Here is a 17,385-nt window from a genome sequence, read left to right as displayed (position 1 = left end):
AGTTTTTATCTGTCAAATAATAACCAAGAATTTAATGTTCCACATTGAATCTTACAAAAACATTATATTTTGGTTTTGCTGGTAATGACTACCACAACGAGTGCCATATATACTGTGTTTATACGATGCCGAATTCACGCTATCATTTCACGCTTTCGGCCGATTCGTGCTTGTATAAACGCCATTTCGTGAATTCGGCAACACACGAAAGTTGACTATGATTTCAGCCCAAAAGCGTGATTTGGTGATATGCAGTATGGTAACTCTGTAAAAAATGATCGACGTTGCCAGATCGCTAGAAATTGAAGGCCTTTTATAGGCTATGTCTCTAATCAGTGGTATTAAAAATTAGATATTTTTGCCGGTCCGGCATCCCTATCAGCTGAGAGTGAATAAAAGCATGAATTCTCGGCTGTCGTATAAACAGGGGTTATTTCTATTTCGCGCTTTCAAGAAATCGTGATTGCTATCGTATAAACATAGTAATAGTAAATTTTACAAGTGGTCTACAAATTAAAAGATCAGTAGAAAAAAATTTGTTAGAGTATTTTTTTGATAGGACTCGAATATGTTTAAATTTTTAACAGGAAATTTTCATTTTAAGGTGAGATGAGGAATGATTGATTTTAAATTTGACCTTTTGTAATTTTTATTTAAGGACTTGTAACGTATTTACAAAGTAAAAATGTGAAAATCCAAGATTTTGTTTCTCTGCACCCTTTACGCTCTTTTTTCGTGCTGCGCCATAAGAAGCGCATTTTTATTGCGTTTCATTTAGCGTGTTCTCACATACAAACGCACTTAAATACACATATGTATGCGCGTTGTACAGTTTTTGTTTTGATGCCTGTACAATGCGGCGTATGCGCAATATTTGTATGTAACTATATTTTCCATGTGCGTGCTTGTATGTGCGTATGCATGTGTACTGTGTAGTTGTATAGGCTGCTCGTTGTTTTTGTCAAGCACCGTTATGAGTTGGCTTTTAATGAGAAATTTGAAACGAATAGGATGTTTTCCCCGCGTTGTTGCATTCTGCAAATGCGAATTGTGGGTCAGTTAAATGGGAGATGTTGAATATAATTAAATTCGTTTAGGGCTTCAATGGAACCATTGAAAATTCTGAAGAGGCCCTAGTTGATAGAAAAGATAGTCCAATAAAAAAGTAGCGCTTTCTGAAAGGAAACTTATTTGGATAGAGCAGTAATTGTAGCTGACATAGTCTGAAGTAATTTTTTCGATTTTCGAAGTATGCATTGATGTTGGAAAACTTATTTTCACCGATTTTTATATTATTATAATTTCCATTTCTCAACTCAAATATCTAATTAGGATCAAGATCGATATTTCAAGAGACGAGAAACTAAAGTTAAAATCAAACAGAACGTTTTAAAAATGAAATTTGGGAAAAGTTTTCTCATGCTATTATTATTAAACTTAAAGGCCTACGGACTAGTTTTTACTTCATGTCTAGTAATGATCTTTGCAGCCTACAATAAGGTCTTAAGTTTTACAAAGTTTTTCAACCATCTAAAGCAGCGGTCGGCAGCGCCCTTTTAAGTGAGCATAGAGTTTTGTTCTGCCGACGCGCTGCTCTCACACGTATAACGTAGAACAGCGGTCTGCACACACACATCGATGAGCTGCCCAGTGCAAATTACTCACACAAATATAAAACAAAATGTCAGCGTATGTGTGTGCCGACCGCTGATCTAAAGACAAATAAATAGTTTTGTTACCCCAAGCCACGACATTAATATGTAAATATTTGTTTTATAGCTGTTCGAGCGGATCGGATGCGGGGTGGACGAAACAAATTCGGACCCATGTATAAACGGGATCGGGCGCGGAAGCTGCAGGTGATGCGGCAGCGGCAGTTGGCGCTGCAAGCGCTGCGCAACTCGATGGGTCCGGACATAAAGCCAACGCCGATCTCGCCGGGCTACCAGCAAGCATATCCAAATATGAACATTAAGCAGGAAATTCAAATACCTCAGGTGAGAGCTGCTTTCATGTCCTAATTATTAATCTTTTTTAGAAGTTGTTGGTTTATACTTGTTAATTTTACCTTCTGAGGTGGTTTTAAAACTGTTTTGAAATAATTACCAGGGACCGTAAATAATCATTATTTGAGATTTTTATTTTAAAAAGACTACCGTGATATTTTGTTTTAAACGTCAAAAATAACGTTCTTTTTACTCGTGTCCGCAAAGTATATGCATTTTAACAAATCTGGAAAGCAAATTAACTGTTATTTGAAAATAATTTGAAAATTAACTTATTTAATACAAATTAAATGTAACATCATTCTTAAAAATCCTGCACTTATTTAAGACTTGAAATTTGCTATAGTTAAATATGACTTAAATTAATGTAAAATCGGTATTATATTAAAGGTTAAGCAAACCTAATATTTTAATTTCAACCATTAAACGATGTTACGAGATCCACGATAAAGCCAAAAATCAAAGTACACCAAAGAATAAACTCGAGTTACTAAACGGAAAATTTTAAATTTTCCAGGTATCCTCACTCACCCAATCTCCGGATTCGTCGCCCAGCCCCATAGCGATTGCGTTGGGACAGGTGAACGCGAGCACGGGCGGTGTGATAGCCACGCCCATGAACGCCGGCAACGGCGGCAGTGGGGGCGGAGGTCTCAACGGGCCCAGTTCCGTGGGCAATGGCAATAGCAGCAACGGCAGCAGCAGCGGCAACAACAACAGCAGCGCGGGCAACGGAGCGTCCGGCGGAGGAGGAGGTGGCAACAATGCGGGCGGCGGAGGAGGAGGCACCAATTCCGTGGATGGCCTGCATCGCAACGGCGGCAATGGCAACAGCAGTTGCCACGAGGCTGGAATAGGATCTCTGCAAAACACGGCCGACTCGAAATTGTGGTATTTAGCCCAAAAGCCAGAACAGAACCCAAAGAATATCCAAACTTGTACCAAAACAAACGACAAACGAAGTCAAAACAGATTTCAAAGCAAACTTTCGATATTTTACCCTATTTGTGGAAAAGGATTCAACATGATCATGCAGCATATGTGGAAAAGGGCAGTCTTGTGATCTATATTTATTATAATTTTTAGTAGATATTGGATTCTTATTGTTTTTGTCAAATCTTGTTGGAGATATTTGTTAATGAGTAATTTAAAATGGTTAAAGATTTTGTAAAGAATTTACCAAGAAGGGGTTCTCTATAAAAACAATAACAACAATTTCTGTGTTATCTTAATATTTACTAAAATTTTGAAGTAAAAATCAAATTGGCTGCGATTTTCTGAATTTCGAAAGATGTAAAGTAATGCAATGTTAAACGTATTATTCTCAAGCTGCCCTTTAACGTATTGCTTAGTTGTCACTTGATGAGCTATCCAACAAAGAGCCACCTGAATTTTTATTAATTATATATTTTTTATATCTTTTATCTAAAATAAAAGCTTTGATTCTGGCACACATCCATCGAGCACAGCTGACGCGCTAATCGAGCCATTAAGGTGGGCTATTTTGATACGGTTAAAAGTCTTCAATTATATTAAATCGCATTATTATTCTTGCAGAGTCTCACCGATGATTCGTGAATTTGTGCAATCGATCGACGATCGGGAATGGCAGACGCAACTCTTTGCCCTGCTGCAGAAGCAAACCTACAACCAAGTGGAGGTTGATCTCTTCGAGCTGATGTGCAAAGTGCTCGACCAGAACTTATTCTCGCAAGTGGACTGGGCACGAAACACCGTCTTCTTCAAGGATCTGAAGGTATGGGCCACTTTAAGGCATTGGGGTTGCCTCAATACCCCGATATCCCCACATCGAGAAAATCAGAAAACACGGACAGCAACAGCAACATGGTTCAAAGCCAGAAACCAGTTTTCAAGCTAGGGGCCAAGTCTGCGGCATGTTATGTAAACCACCGACAACAACTGACAGCGACGTCGACAGCGACGCCAGCAGAATCTGCATTGAATTTCGATTTCATTTGGCGTCTGACCTACTTAGCCAGCAAAGCTGAACCAGTCAGTCAGCCAAGCAGCAGCGTCTCTCGCTCAGTGACGCAACTGATGTGCTCACTCATACCAGCCCATGCCAGCCAAGAGCGGAGAATCGGAGACTGAGAAACTGAGAGACAGAAACGGAGAAACCCAGAGACCGAGAGCATCCCTGAGAGAAAGAGAGGGCGTGTTGTAATACCAGACCATCCAAAACTAGGCCTTAGCATATCTTTATACCATATCATCATTCAAAACGTATCTATTGATCTAAATGCGTACGGTTGCCGGTTAAAAAGAAGGAAGATCCATTACTAATACCTATGAAAATATTACTTTTTTAGATTCATATTTCAAAAAATAATTTTTTTTTGTTATTATTTAAAATTAATTAGCCCCTATTAATAATTTTATGAAACTGAAACTTGAAAAAGATTATTAAATTTTATAATTTTTAAAAGGATAATTCATTTTATATTTTTATTTATGTTTTTTTTTTATTTATTTTATTTTTTTAAATCAATTTAGTAATTTTTTATATATATTATTTTCTTTTCTCAGTTTCAATTACTGATCGAATCTTACAATATCACTAACAACATTATCTTTATTCTTAGTGGAAACCGTACTTATTAGTCCCTCTTAGCCACTTTTGTATTCTCCATTTATTGATACAAATTTTTTTATTTTTTAATTTTTCTTTTAAATCCAGGTCGACGACCAAATGAAGCTGCTGCAGCATTCCTGGTCGGACATGCTGGTTCTGGATCACCTGCATCATCGAATCCACAACGGCCTGCCCGATGAGACGCAACTGAACAATGGCCAGGTCTTCAATCTGATGAGCCTGGGATTGTTGGGCGTGCCACAGCTGGGCGACTACTTCAACGAGCTGCAGAATAAGCTGCAGGATCTGAAATTCGATATGGGCGACTATGTCTGCATGAAATTCCTAATCCTGTTGAATCCAAGTAAGGCCGTATAAGTTTCCTGGCACAGATTGGCAACCTTCTTAAACCCTGAATAAATATTTATAGATGTACGGGGTATTGTCAACCGGAAGACCGTCTCCGAGGGACATGATAATGTGCAAGCAGCTCTGCTGGACTACACCCTCACCTGCTATCCGTCAGTCAATGTGAGTAAAGGATCAGTTAGTCTTCTTATTTTCTTGCGTTGATTTTAAATATTAGGGTTTTGGAAAACCTTTGTATCATTGCTTTAAACGAAACTAAAAATGTTTTCTTTTCGGCTTCTTGCAGGACAAATTCAGTAGGCTAGTGAACATCTTACCGGAAATCCATGCCATGGCCGCTCGCGGCGAGGAGCACCTGTACACCAAGCACTGTGCCGGCAGTGCGCCCACCCAAACGCTGCTCATGGAGATGCTGCACGCCAAGCGCAAGGTGTAGAGGCCGGGGGAACGTGACACGGAATACTTAATCATTTATGAAATGTAAATAACAAGGCGGGGAGTCCCCAGGGCAGCCAGGATATGGAAGGCGAACGGAGGATACAGAATTCCGTATTATGAATATGGAATGCATCATCACTACTACCACCAACACCACCAACTATCACACCTATACACACACATGCACACATTTGTTGATTCAATGTTAATTATTATTACGTTTACGGTTAGGCCTAGTTTACGATTAACTAATTAATTAATTTGTCTTAAATTAATTCGTGTTTTATTTGTAGTCCTGATAAAGCAATTTTTAAAAGAGAACCTAAACGTATATTTGTAGATGTATGGATATAAATGTTAATAAGGCAAGAAGAACCCAAATTTCTTTAGGCATTACAAAAAAAAAAAACGAAAGAAGCATGAGAAATTTTATTTTTATATACCTATATGAATACGATACTTATGGATACAAATCTATATATATTTTTATGTAAATTGGCGTACATTTAAGCGTCCTACAACTTTTTAATTAGAATTTGGTTTTACTATAGTTATTTTCAAATTATTCTTGTTTCCACTAGCAGATCGAATCTTGTATTTTTTGCGCCAAGTGTCTTGCATAGTATTTGCGTCTAATCTAATGGCAACAGAAAAAAAAACGGAAAATCCATACAAAGAAAATGAAAACAAAGCAAATTTAGGTGTTCATGGTATGAATGTATGTGTATATTATAGTTGTAATTTCATCTAAGTGTAAGAAAACAATGCAAACAACTACCTACAACAAGATAATGAAGAGCAAGAAATTATATAAATTAATAAAGATCGTGTTAAAAACTATATAGTAAATATATACTTACATGTATATTTAAATTTAGCTGTTTCAACTATTTGTAAATTTCAACCAAGATGTAATTGTTTCAATGTCAGCAACCAGAAAGTGTAAAGCTTATAATTAAAATACAAAGTATATTTTGTGCAAGGAAAATTATAACTCAGCTAAAGGGTAAACAACAATTCTAAAAAATAAGCTATATAACACTCTAAAACTAAAAGTAAAAGATGCTTAGTCATGAATTGGGGCAATGAGACGGAAAATAAATCGAATTAAAGAAAAAACGAGAATATTGTAAAAATCAAAAATCGAAATAAACAAACCAAATAAAATATATTTAATAAAATTGGATCTACTTTTAATTCGAATATTATGTTACCTGGAATATGTTTTGTATGTTATTAAGATGTTTATTTTATTACTCAGAATTCCTTAAATTTTTCTTCATTTCGTGTGAATCGAATCATTGCCTTAATTCCTGTCTAGGCATTGCGCTTAAACAAAACGTACCTTATAAAATTAAACAAGTATAAACTCCAGATTCAGTAAACAGAAACAAATTACACCACACATTTCAAATTTAAAGGCAGCGTGTATAAAAGAAAACAAAAGTCGTTAAAAGATGTGTAAAAAATTTAAGATTGCAGAAATTTCATGAAAACGATTGAAAAGATCAGTAGGGGGGTCAAGAAATACAAAATCGAAAGCACGACGACACATCTAAATAGGTTTGTCTAGGTATAAAATATATATTTAGGTCTCTAGTTGGTATGTATAACTTCTGTATGTATTATAAAATGTAAAAAAGAATACAAAAATATGGGTACATAATGTAAAAGTTGACAAGATAGTGGATGGTTATATTTAATGATGATAAGTAAAGGGCAAATTGTTGACGTCTAACGTAACGCTGGCGGCATGTTGTTGAAAACACGTTAATGGAAGGGAAGAGAAAGGGGGATCGATATACACATACAAATATATAAATGTTTATTCAGGTATGAATGGCGTTAGGTATGTTTATTGTAAAATTGATTACGATGTGAACCTGTTATTGCAAATGAAAAGTGATTTTAACTATTAAGAAAATCTATATATATACTATAAACCCATAAAAAATAAAAAAAGGATCTAACAGTTATACATTTAATGATTAATATAAATGCAAGCAACACACACATTTTAAGTTTGAAAAACTGTTAAAAATGCAAAAAAAAATCATTTAACTAGAAACAAAACTACCTAAAACTACAATGCATATTTGATCAATTGATTTAATATGCTTTATTATTATGTTAACATACAATTTCATCTCAGAGATGTTTCAAACATGCAACCAACAACAACAAAAGCAAAGTGAAATAAAAAGTAATTATAAAAACGAATCCAAGGTGTCCATGTGTTTAGCTGTTTGCCCAAATCTTTATTTGATTATTGGTTCACAAACTTCCGTTTAATGAGTTATATTTTATTGCGTCAATAGTGAAAAGCATGGCGGGTCCTAAGACATGTTGAAGTTCTGCGTAAAATCGTACTCGATGGTTGGTATGACGGTCTGAACGAATTTCAGGAATATGATCAAGTATAAATGCACTCCCAGCTGACCGCCGCCCTCCTCCACCGTCTGGATGATCTTCTTCATAATATCTGCATGCCGACACGGATGCACCGAGGCCATGTTCGGGCCCGGGAGGTGCGGATGCGACTCCATGGTGACCGTTTTCTTGGCGTGATCCTGCGAGACATCCTCGTACATCTGCTCCACGGTCAGCGGCTTGCGCTGCTCGTCATAGCCCACCACCCAAAGGCGTGGCGTTTGATAGTACTTGTCATAGCTTATGTGCAGGTCATAGGTGCGTGTGTGCAGCACTGAGTCACCGCTGGCCTCCGCCCCAGATGCGGTTGCCACTGGGCTAGCCTTGTCCTCCGTCTCCGGCTTGCGCGTGGTGGTCGCCACGGCCGGGTCGACCAGCTCCAGCATGCCGCTCTCCTCGAAATCGTCCATGTCAATGGCCTCGTCGTCGTCCTCGTCCTCAGCCTCGGCTCCTCCAGCACCTGGGGCTGATTTGTCGCTATCTGGAGTGTGCATTTCATCCTGTAAGATAGAATTGATCGATTAGTTTAAACTTTAAAACGTTTAGATACATAGAATGAATATATGGGCAATTCTCTGGGGATGGCAACCAAGCCAACAAGCGTAAAACTTAAAAAAAACATATTTCTATATGTTTTTGCACTGATATTTGATTCTAGTTGGATGGATCCTCAACTAAGCTGAGTAATTTGAGTATCCTTGGATAATTTTTCAGGACAATACCTGTTATATACAAAAGTAATTTGTTGGTATTTTTGTGAAATTTTTTAAAGTGGGTCTTAAACGGGTCATGTTACTTCGATGCCAATAAAAAATTAACCACTCAATATTTTGAATTCAAACCAAATACATTTTAAAGAAGAAAGAACAAGGAACACTATGAAATTAACTGCATTAAAATAATCCTTCACGTTTCGTTACAATCGAAAGTTAAGCAGGAAGTACAAAAAGTCACTTCTATTGGTGTCGCGTGCAAAAGTCTTGGTTTTTTTTATATATCTTAAAAACGAAAAATGTCCTAAAATCAGCCCTAGCACATATTTTTTATAAACTTCATTAGATTGAACTTCTCAATCTCGAATTCTATTGGGCCTTTTCTGATTTTTACTTTCGATAAAAGTTAGATTAACTCTTTTTACAAATTCCGAGATCTTATAGCACTTTTAGCTTCATTTTGCCCTGTACCTTTGTCTCCTCCATTGTCAATTCGCAGATCTTGTCCTCCAGCTGGGTGGTGCCGTCGTCGTTCAGCTGATGGGTCTCCACCCACCCACCGTCGCCGGACTCCTCCTCCACTAGCGTCTCCTCGCCGACGTATTCCATCTGCTTGCAGCGACGATAGCACGGCACATTGCGCGTTATCAGGAATTGCTTATCTAAGTGGGGCCAAATGATTTTAATGAGTAAATTGACCAGTTATTAATGGCAAATCGCAGCACTTACCCTTGGGAAGGTAGGGTTTTGTCTTGGTCTCGTCGCCGGCGGCCCACTGCCAGGTGGGACAATGGTGCACCAGGTGATCTCCGGCGGCCACAAACTCCTCCGGCGTAAGAACGCCCGTCTCGCGGAACTTGGATTCCTGAAAGGAAGGGATTTATGATTTATACAGATTTTGATTGGGTGTGATTGTTGTGGGTTTCCTGGAAATCGCTTAAACCAAAGGACCCCTTTCAAAATAATACTAGAAATCGTTTTCTAAAAAGATTTGAAGCCGAGATCTTATATACAGCAAAAGATCTTTTTAATTTTGTGATATCATCGAATTTGTTAAAACATCGCCTATACATTTTGGGACACCCTGGGGTAATTAATTTGTAGACAGTCTGGCGGTAAATCCAGTTTTATAGCCTCAAGGGGGAGTTAACAGAGGCATCGGAAAATGGGGAAATCAATAGTTGAGCGTAGAAAAACCTTATCTTTCCCGGATTTCTTTGTTATGAATCTGCCGCGTATATATACACCCCCATTTCATACGTATTTTTATACATATTTGATCGTTTTAATAGTCAGTTTTCCATCTACTTGGCACTTTTTACCTTCAAAACAGGCGTTAGATATTCAGCCACATTGAGCGCCGTTCCTTTGACGGTGTTAAGAACACTTTGCATTTTGTTGTCCCGCTGAGTATTCGCACTAATCTAAACGCTTAAACTTAGTAAATACAATTACGATGGCTCTCTCAATTGACTTGCAGCTAATTGTTTTTGTCTCGCCAGTCGCGACAACAACAGTGCAGTGCGGTCACACTAGGTCAATCGATGTGGGTGGGCCTATCGATAGATTTTAGAGAAATTCAATATATTTCAAATTCATAAATGTTTTTTTTTTATTTCTTTTAAAATTAAAAACTTTATATGATTTAAAAAAAATAATTTTATAATTTGTTAATATTTTTGTACACCTTATGTATAATTTGGTATATTCAGAAGCTCAGGTCACACTGTCCAGATTCGCGCACATTGTTTTTAACGTTTTTAACGCGACGAAATGGAGGAAAAGGTTCAACCGAAATTCGTATTACCGTCCCCTAAATTCGACAAGCCCAATGGCGCTGGCAAGGCGAATCACCTTTACCTGACGCCCAGTGGGATGACCCTGCTGCCGAGGGCCAAGCAACCGCCGCCCATGTATGGCGCACGAGGATCAACAGTGCCCGCTAAATATCTGGCCCAGGAGAATGTGAGTTCGCCTACCTTTTTGATCGGTGGTATTACCTCTTAATCCTTAGTTTATAACGCAGAGCAGTCCTGCAAGTGAGAGCCCAGAGACCCCACCAATCTATAACTCTCCCCCGCGGTCGGAGTTCTGCCACACATGTGACATGGAGCTGGCCAATTCCCAGGACATGAGACGCCACCTGGAGCAACACGAGTCCTGTCCCGCCGATGACTGCGACTTTGCTGCCCTGCACAATGTCCTGGAACGCCATATTGAAGCTAATCACATCACGGGCGCTTACAAAAGGGTGAAGAAGGTGTGGACGGAAGAGGAACTGGCTGCTTGGAGGGCAGAAAGGAGAAAGAGGTACTTAAACTTAGTGCCTAATTTTTAGTTTATCCTTGTAATAACCCACACCCATTTCAGATTTCCCACTGCGGCGAATGTTGAGCTGGCCAGATTGGCCAAGGAACAGAGAATCAAGCGAGGAGAACGTCTGGAGGCCTCTAAATCCCGCTTTGGAAACCGGGAAGATCGCCAAAGGACGCGACCCAAAGGAGATCACAAGGAGCGTTTAGATCCGAGAAACAAGAGGAAAAGGGGAGTCAAAGGAAAATCCGCTGAAAAGAAGAAAAAGGAAGAAAGCAAAATCCAAACTAGAGAGTCAAAGGAATCAAAAGAAATCGTAACTCAGTCTCCTATCTTAAATAAGGAAGCTGATCAAACAAATGAGGAATCCAACTTGTGCTCCATAGAAAGTGCCAAATTCTGTGGAACAGGATCGATGACGGACTACCAACACTTCAAGCCAAAAGTTCAAAAGAAGGATAATGTTCTTTTTGGCCTGCTTGGGATGTATGGATCAGATAGTGAAGAAGAAAGTGAATCAGAGTCTGAAGTTCAGGATCGGAACGAAAAACCGGAGGATATACGAGCCACTGAACAATTTGGTAGCCGTAAAATAGAACCTCTTGAGTGCACAGAAAAGGGTCCAACTGAAGATGATCTAACCCAAAAGTTAGAACCCAATATTGCCATAGAATGCTTAAGACCTGAGGCTTCTCAAGTGGATTCAAATAAGGATATGGAAACCAGTGAGAATCCAACACTAACTTTGGAAAATACCCCCTTGGATGACACCTCCCAGGAAGATCACATAATCGAATCCACCTTAGATTTAGTTCCTTCAACTAGGGAAGATGCTTGCTCTTCCGATGAAGCACCAGACGAAGAGCCCTTCCAGCGAGTAACTGAAACTATAAGAGAACCAACTCCCCCGAAAGCTGAACCTAAAGAATGCAAGCCCAAAACTGCACCCAAGCGAGCTGCTCCTAAGCGATTGTATGGCTTAAACTACAAGAAGGTTCGCAAGCAAACCCAGCAGAACACCATGTTATCCAAACTTCTAGAAGCTGATATACGACATGAGCGAAATGTCCTGCTGCAGTGCGTGCGACATGTATGCGAAAGGAATTTCTTTGGCATTGGACAAAATAAAGATGAAAAAGATAAAGAGAAGCTGGTTCCCATTTGTGATAAATCACCCGATGCATTATAACTATTAGCTACTAAGATAAGTAAATAAAGTACAAATTTAAGATTTCGTAGCCTGCTTAAGACTTTGCATATTAAACAAATATGTCCCATAAATCTCTAGAGACTTATTGAAGCACTGCGTTTACGAACAAGGTGAAACTTCATCAAAAGAAATTCGTAATTATGCTTTTAAAAAATCATGTTTTTAAGGGATCATTTAATTAGACTTAAATGCTCCAAAGCTTTTGCGCCGATCGACTTGAATATGCTCTTGAAATGCTATTTATTCGGTTTAAAAAATGGAAACCCTTACCCTTAAACTTAGCCCCGGATTAGTTGGTGGACATGGAGGAGTCGCCGCCCATGGGATGATCACCTCCACTCGTGTTTCCACCGCCCGCCTGTTGTTGCTGTGCCGCCTGTTGCATTTGTTGTTGCTGCTGCTGCTGTTGTTGTTGCTGCTGCTGTTGCTGGGCGGCGGCATGCTCCTGCTGGCGCTTCAGCTGCTGACGGGCGGCATGTGAGTGCTTGGCCTTCGTCTCCTCCAGTTCCCGAACTCTGGATCTCGCGTGCTGGATGCGGTGCCAGGCCATTTGGAGCACCTTGGCGGACGCATAGCCGGAACCCTCGTGCGGCTGACCGGTGGACACCTGGGTCAAGTAGTTGATCTGCTCGGAAAGCTTCGATTCCACGCTGGACAGGCTCTTGAGGAACTGCTGCGACTGAGTTTCGGCATTTTTCTGCGACGACTTTTCCTTGCCCAACTCCTGCAGGGCTTGTCCTGTAAAACACATATGTCATTGCCTCTTTGGTGAGATTCTAGTCTATTCACTAACCGGCACTCTGCATGCACAGGATAATCTCCTTTTCGATCTCATCCAGAGCGTGTATTTTGTCCAGCGGATTCATCTTGTTTTGCAGTTGTAAACAAAAAATTAGAGATGTCAAACTATCGATGGCACTCTTTATGTTATCGATTATGGTATCCGCCACTACAATTGCAACAGCGAAAAAGTGGTTGCAACCTCGTTGAACAGACTGCCGCTGTTGCAAGTTTTGAAAATGAATTTAAAAATTTAATTATAAAATATTGATCGATTAAATTTTTAAAAAATTTTGGTGAAACAAGAGAGCAGGATCGAGTGCCTCTACTATCAGCTGCAAGGATTTATAAACTATCTTGGTTCATTGTTCAATATTAAATTTTCATTATCGAATGATACAAAGTATACGTTCCAAATTTACCATGTGGATCGGCCGAATTTATGAGCAATTTTTTATAGCTAAATAGCAATTGATTGATTTGTTTAATTTAATTCAGTGCAAGTCCCAAATGTTATGATCCTGTCCCAAATGTTATGATCCTGTTTAAGGACCTGTGTGGTTTTCGCGCTTTTCGCCGGCTAGCTCAAGTCCGGGCCGTGAGTCCCCGAACCCTGCCCACCGCACACATAACAATAAAAGTAACGCTGACCCTCTAACAGAAAATCAACGTTACACAACACAGTAAACTGCACGTTTGCAGCTGCCCAGTCGGAAGTGGAACGCATCCAGAGGGATGATGGATAGCATCCAAAGCACCGATACATGCGTGCCCGAACGATGAACTTCTCGCTTCCTTTTTACAGCAAAGCGGGACAAAATGGGTGCTATCCGATGAAGCGCTCCTGGAGCGCTCCCCTTTCACGTATCGGCCATGGGTTTCAACTTCGGGAAACGTTCGGGATTGGTTTCCATTTTTCCCTTCCAAAAGATGCGATCCAGAACGCATCTTTTGGAATGCTTCTGAATGCGTTCTGGATGCATTCCAAAAGATGCGTTCTGGATCGCATCTTTTGGAGTGCTTTAAAATGCGGCTTTTACGAGTGAAAAAAATTGGTGTACTTGATTTTTTTAAATTTCACATTTCATTCTTTAATTTTCTTTTGTAATTTAAATTAATTAATAAAAAAATTAATACAATTACATTAAGCCTACTGCTTTTCATCATCCTCAGTATCGTCTTCCATCTCGTTGTCCTTGTCCGGTCCTTTATCTGCACTGGTGGTCGCCTTTTTCCGTGTAGACTCCTTATACACCTGGTTTTTTTGCCGAGTAAAGGCTGTTCGCAGGTCTTTAACAAAGTCCTCCTGCCTATACCCTTCCCTCTTCTAAGATTCTGCAAAATATAGAGTTTTAAAATTTTGTTAGACGAAATTGCCAAATTAACATCAACAATCTTTAACACTTACCGTACAAGAGCTTCGGAGCAGTCACAAAATGCTCCAGTCGCAAAATGCTCCAGTAACAAAATGCTCCAGTCGCAGAATGCTCCAGTTACCAAAATGCTCCAGTCACAAAATGCTCCAGTCACAAAATGCTCCAGTCACAAAATGCTCCAGTCACAAAATGCTCCAGTCGCAAAATGCTCCAGTCGCAAAATGCTCCAGTCACAAAATGCTCCAGTCACAAAATGCTCCAGTCGCAAAATGCTCCAGTCGCAAAATGCTCCAGTCGCAGAATGCTCCAGTCGCAGAATGCTCCAGTCACAAAATGCTCCAGTCACAAAATGCTCCAGTCACAAAATGCTCCAGTCACAAAATGCTCCAGTCACAAAATGTTCCAGTCGCAAAATGTTCCAGTCGCAAAATGCTCCAGTCGCAAAATGCTCCAGTCGCAGAATGCTCCAGTTACCAAAATGCTCCAGTCACAAAATGCTCCAGTCGCAAAATGCTCCAGTCGCAAAATGCTCCAGTCGCAAAATGCTCCAGTCGCAAAATGCTCCAGTCGCAAAATGCTCCAGTCGCAGAATGCTCCAGTTACCAAAATGCTCCAGTCACAAAATGCTCCAGTCACAAAATGCTCCAGTCACAAAATGCTCCAGTCACAAAATGCTCCAGTCACAAAATGCTCCAGTCACAAAATGCTCCAGTCGCAAAATGCTCCAGTCGCAAAATGCTCCAGTCGCAAAATGCTCCAGTCGCAAAATGCTCCAGTCACAAAATGCTCCAGTCGCAAAATGCTCCAGTCGCAAAATGCTCCAGTCGCAAAATGCTCCAGTCGCAGAATGCTCCAGTCGCAGAATGCTCCAGTCACAAAATGCTCCAGTCACAAAATGCTCCAGTCACAAAATGCTCCAGTCACAAAATGCTCCAGTCACAAAATGCTCCAGTCGCAAAATGCTCCAGTCGCAAAATGCTCCAGTCGCAGAATGCTCCAGTCGCAGAATGCTCCAGTCACAAAATGCTCCAGTCACAAAATGCTCCAGTCACAAAATGCTCCAGTCACAAAATGCTCCAGTCACAAAATGTTCCAGTCGCAAAATGCTCCAGTCGCAAAATGCTCCAGTCGCAGAATGCTCCAGTTACCAAAATGCTCCAGTCACAAAATGCTCCAGTCGCAAAATGCTCCAGTCGCAGAATGCTCCAGTTACCAAAATGCTCCAGTTACCAAAATGCTCCAGTCACAAAATGCTCCAGTCGCAAAATGCTCCAGTCGCAAAATGCTCCAGTCGCAAAATGCTCCAGTCACAAAATGCTCCAGTCGCAAAATGCTCCAGTCGCAAAATGCTCCAGTCGCAAAATGCTCCAGTCGCAGAATGCTCCAGTCACAAAATGCTCCAGTCACAAAATGCTCCAGTCACAAAATGCTCCAGTCACAAAATGCTCCAGTCACAAAATGCTCCAGTCACAAAATGTTCCAGTCGCAAAATGCTCCAGTCGCAGAATGCTCCAGTTACCAAAATGCTCCAGTCACAAAATGCTCCAGTCGCAAAATGCTCCAGTCGCAAAATGCTCCAGTCACAAAATGCTCCAGTCACAAAATGCTCCAGTCACAAAATGCTCCAGTCGCAAAATGCTCCAGTCGCAAAATGCTCCAGTCACAAAATGCTCCAGTCGCAAAATGCTCCAGTCGCAAAATGCTCCAGTCGCAAAATGCTCCAGTCGCAGAATGCTCCAGTCGCAGAATGCTCCAGTCACAAAATGCTCCAGTCACAAAATGCTCCAGTCACAAAATGCTCCAGTCACAAAATGCTCCAGTCACAAAATGTTCCAGTCGCAAAATGCTCCAGTCGCAAAATGCTCCAGTCGCAGAATGCTCCAGTTACCAAAATGCTCCAGTCACAAAATGCTCCAGTCGCAAAATGCTCCAGTCGCAAAATGCTCCAGTCGCAAAATGCTCCAGTCGCAGAATGCTCCAGTCGCAGAATGCTCCAGTCACAAAATGCTCCAGTCACAAAATGCTCCAGTCACAAAATGCTCCAGTCACAAAATGCTCCAGTCACAAAATGTTCCAGTCGCAAAATGCTCCAGTCGCAAAATGCTCCAGTCGCAGAATGCTCCAGTTACCAAAATGCTCCAGTCACAAAATGCTCCAGTCGCAAAATGCTCCAGTCGCAGAATGCTCCAGTTACCAAAATGCTCCAGTTACCAAAATGCTCCAGTTACCAAAATGCTCCAGTCACAAAATGCTCCAGTCACAAAATGCTCCAGTTACCAAAATGCTCCAGTCACAAAATGCTCCAGTCGCAGAATGCTCCAGTCGCAGAATGCTCCAGTCGCAGAATGCTCCAGTCGCAGAATGCTCCAGTCGCAGAATGCTCCAGTCACAAAATGCTCCAGTCACAAAATGCTCCAGTCACAAAATGCTCCAGTCACAAAATGCTCCAGTCACAAAATGCTCCAGTCGCAAAATGCTCCAGTCGCAAAATGCTCCAGTCACAAAATGCTCCAGTCACAAAATGCTCCAGTCGCAAAATGCTCCAGTCGCAGAATGCTCCAGTTACCAAAATGCTCCAGTTACCAAAATGCTCCAGTCACAAAATGCTCCAGTCACAAAATGCTCCAGTCGCAGAATGCTCCAGTCACAAAATGCTCCAGTTACCAAAATGCTCCAGTTACCAAAATGCTCCAGTTACCAAAATGCTCCAGTCACAAAATGCTCCAGTCGCAAAATGCTCCAGTCGCAAAATGCTCCAGTCGCAAAATGCTCCAGTCGCAAAATGCTCCAGTCGCAAAATGCTCCAGTCGCAAAATGCTCCATTCACAAAATGCTCCAGTCACAAAATGCTCCAGTCACAAAATGCTCCAGTCGCAAAATGCTCCAGTCGCAGAATGCTCCAGTTACCAAAATGCTCCAGTTACCAAAATGCTCCAGTCACAAAATGCTCCAGTCGCAGAATGCTCCAGTCACAAAATGCTCCAGTAACAAAATGCTCCAGTCGCAAAATGCTCCAGTCGCAAAATGCTCCAGTCGCAAAATGCTCCAGTCGCAGAATGCTCCAGTCACAAAATGCTCCAGTTACCAAAATGCTCCAGTCAGAAAATGCTCCAGTCGCAAAATGCTCCAGTCGCAAAATGCTCCAGTCGCAAAATGC

The 17,385-nt window shown here is 40.7% G+C and overlaps 4 protein-coding genes across 7 annotated transcripts in view; 2 read left to right on the top strand and 2 right to left on the bottom strand.

The window, feature by feature from the left end:
- The window catches only part of ftz-f1 (ftz transcription factor 1), a 47,176-nt gene extending 39,550 nt beyond the window's left edge, over positions 1–7,626 (top strand). The window contains exons 4-10 of one of the 2 annotated variants that reach the window (XM_017140039.3): positions 1,780–1,997; positions 2,524–2,897; positions 3,444–3,500; positions 3,564–3,762; positions 4,705–4,963; positions 5,030–5,130; positions 5,255–7,626. In XM_017140039.3, coding sequence (XP_016995528.2) covers positions 1,780–1,997; positions 2,524–2,897; positions 3,444–3,500; positions 3,564–3,762; positions 4,705–4,963; positions 5,030–5,130; positions 5,255–5,404 — 1,358 coding nt within the window. In that variant the 3' untranslated portion in view covers positions 5,405–7,626. Of the gene's footprint in view, positions 1–1,779; positions 1,998–2,523; positions 3,048–3,443; positions 3,501–3,563; positions 3,763–4,704; positions 4,964–5,029; positions 5,131–5,254 lie in introns of both variants that reach the window. The other variant, XM_017140040.3, reaches the window with a different exon arrangement.
- Positions 7,627–7,635: 9 nt separating this feature from the next.
- Atg3 (Autophagy-related protein 3) lies at positions 7,636–10,067 on the bottom strand. The gene is made up of 4 exons (XM_070215660.1): positions 9,872–10,067; positions 9,279–9,414; positions 9,021–9,211; positions 7,636–8,336 (listed from the first exon to the last, which is right to left on the bottom strand). Exons 1-4 carry the CDS (start codon positions 9,941–9,943, stop codon positions 7,743–7,745), a joined length of 993 nt encoding a protein of 330 aa, XP_070071761.1. The 5' UTR covers positions 9,944–10,067; the 3' UTR covers positions 7,636–7,742.
- A 195-nt stretch (positions 10,068–10,262) lies between these two features.
- On the top strand, positions 10,263–12,159 carry Nufip (nuclear FMR1 interacting protein 1). 3 transcript variants are annotated; one of them, XM_044393941.2, is made up of 3 exons: positions 10,263–10,514; positions 10,576–10,859; positions 10,920–12,158. In XM_044393941.2, exons 1-3 carry the CDS (start codon positions 10,323–10,325, stop codon positions 12,049–12,051), a joined length of 1,608 nt encoding a protein of 535 aa, XP_044249876.1. In that variant the 5' UTR covers positions 10,263–10,322; the 3' UTR covers positions 12,052–12,158. The 3 variants fall into 3 exon arrangements, with proteins under 3 accessions (XP_044249876.1, XP_070071603.1, XP_070071605.1); XM_070215502.1 differs by having other exon boundaries at positions 10,564–10,859; positions 10,920–12,156; XM_070215504.1 differs by having other exon boundaries at positions 10,320–10,514; positions 10,581–10,859; positions 10,920–12,159.
- Positions 12,160–12,295: 136 nt separating this feature from the next.
- Positions 12,296–13,015, bottom strand: MED11 (mediator complex subunit 11). Its single transcript, XM_017140082.3, has 2 exons — positions 12,866–13,015; positions 12,296–12,810 (listed from the first exon to the last, which is right to left on the bottom strand). Exons 1-2 carry the CDS (start codon positions 12,936–12,938, stop codon positions 12,362–12,364), a joined length of 522 nt encoding a protein of 173 aa, XP_016995571.2. The 5' UTR covers positions 12,939–13,015; the 3' UTR covers positions 12,296–12,361.
- Between the last annotated feature and the right edge of the window lie 4,370 nt (positions 13,016–17,385).

The sequence above is a fragment of the Drosophila takahashii genome, chromosome 3L, assembly GCF_030179915.1.
Source record: "Drosophila takahashii strain IR98-3 E-12201 chromosome 3L, DtakHiC1v2, whole genome shotgun sequence".
NCBI lineage: Eukaryota > Metazoa > Arthropoda > Insecta > Diptera > Drosophilidae > Drosophila > Drosophila takahashii.
This window is presented reverse-complemented; position numbering and strand designations above follow the sequence as displayed.

Excerpts from the sequence above, each read along its gene's own strand:
- Atg3 (XM_070215660.1), bottom strand. The coding sequence starts at position 9,943 with ATGCAAAGTGTTCTTAACACCGTCAAAGGAACGGCGCTCAATGTGGCT. Across the intron at positions 9,415-9,871 it reads ATCTAACGCCTGTTTTGAAG|GAATCCAAGTTCCGCGAGAC; the intron begins GTAAAAAGTGCC and ends CCTTCCTTTCAG. Across the intron at positions 9,212-9,278 it reads AAAACCCTACCTTCCCAAGG|ATAAGCAATTCCTGATAACG; the intron begins GTAAGTGCTGCG and ends GGCCCCACTTAG.
- Nufip (XM_070215502.1), top strand. The coding sequence starts at position 10,323 with ATGGAGGAAAAGGTTCAACCGAAATTCGTATTACCGTCCCCTAAATTC. Across the intron at positions 10,515-10,563 it reads AATATCTGGCCCAGGAGAAT|TTTATAACGCAGAGCAGTCC; the intron begins GTGAGTTCGCCT and ends CTTAATCCTTAG. Across the intron at positions 10,860-10,919 it reads AGGGCAGAAAGGAGAAAGAG|ATTTCCCACTGCGGCGAATG; the intron begins GTACTTAAACTT and ends CACCCATTTCAG.
- MED11 (XM_017140082.3), bottom strand. The coding sequence starts at position 12,938 with ATGAATCCGCTGGACAAAATACACGCTCTGGATGAGATCGAAAAGGAG. Across the intron at positions 12,811-12,865 it reads CCTGTGCATGCAGAGTGCCG|GACAAGCCCTGCAGGAGTTG; the intron begins GTTAGTGAATAG and ends TGTGTTTTACAG.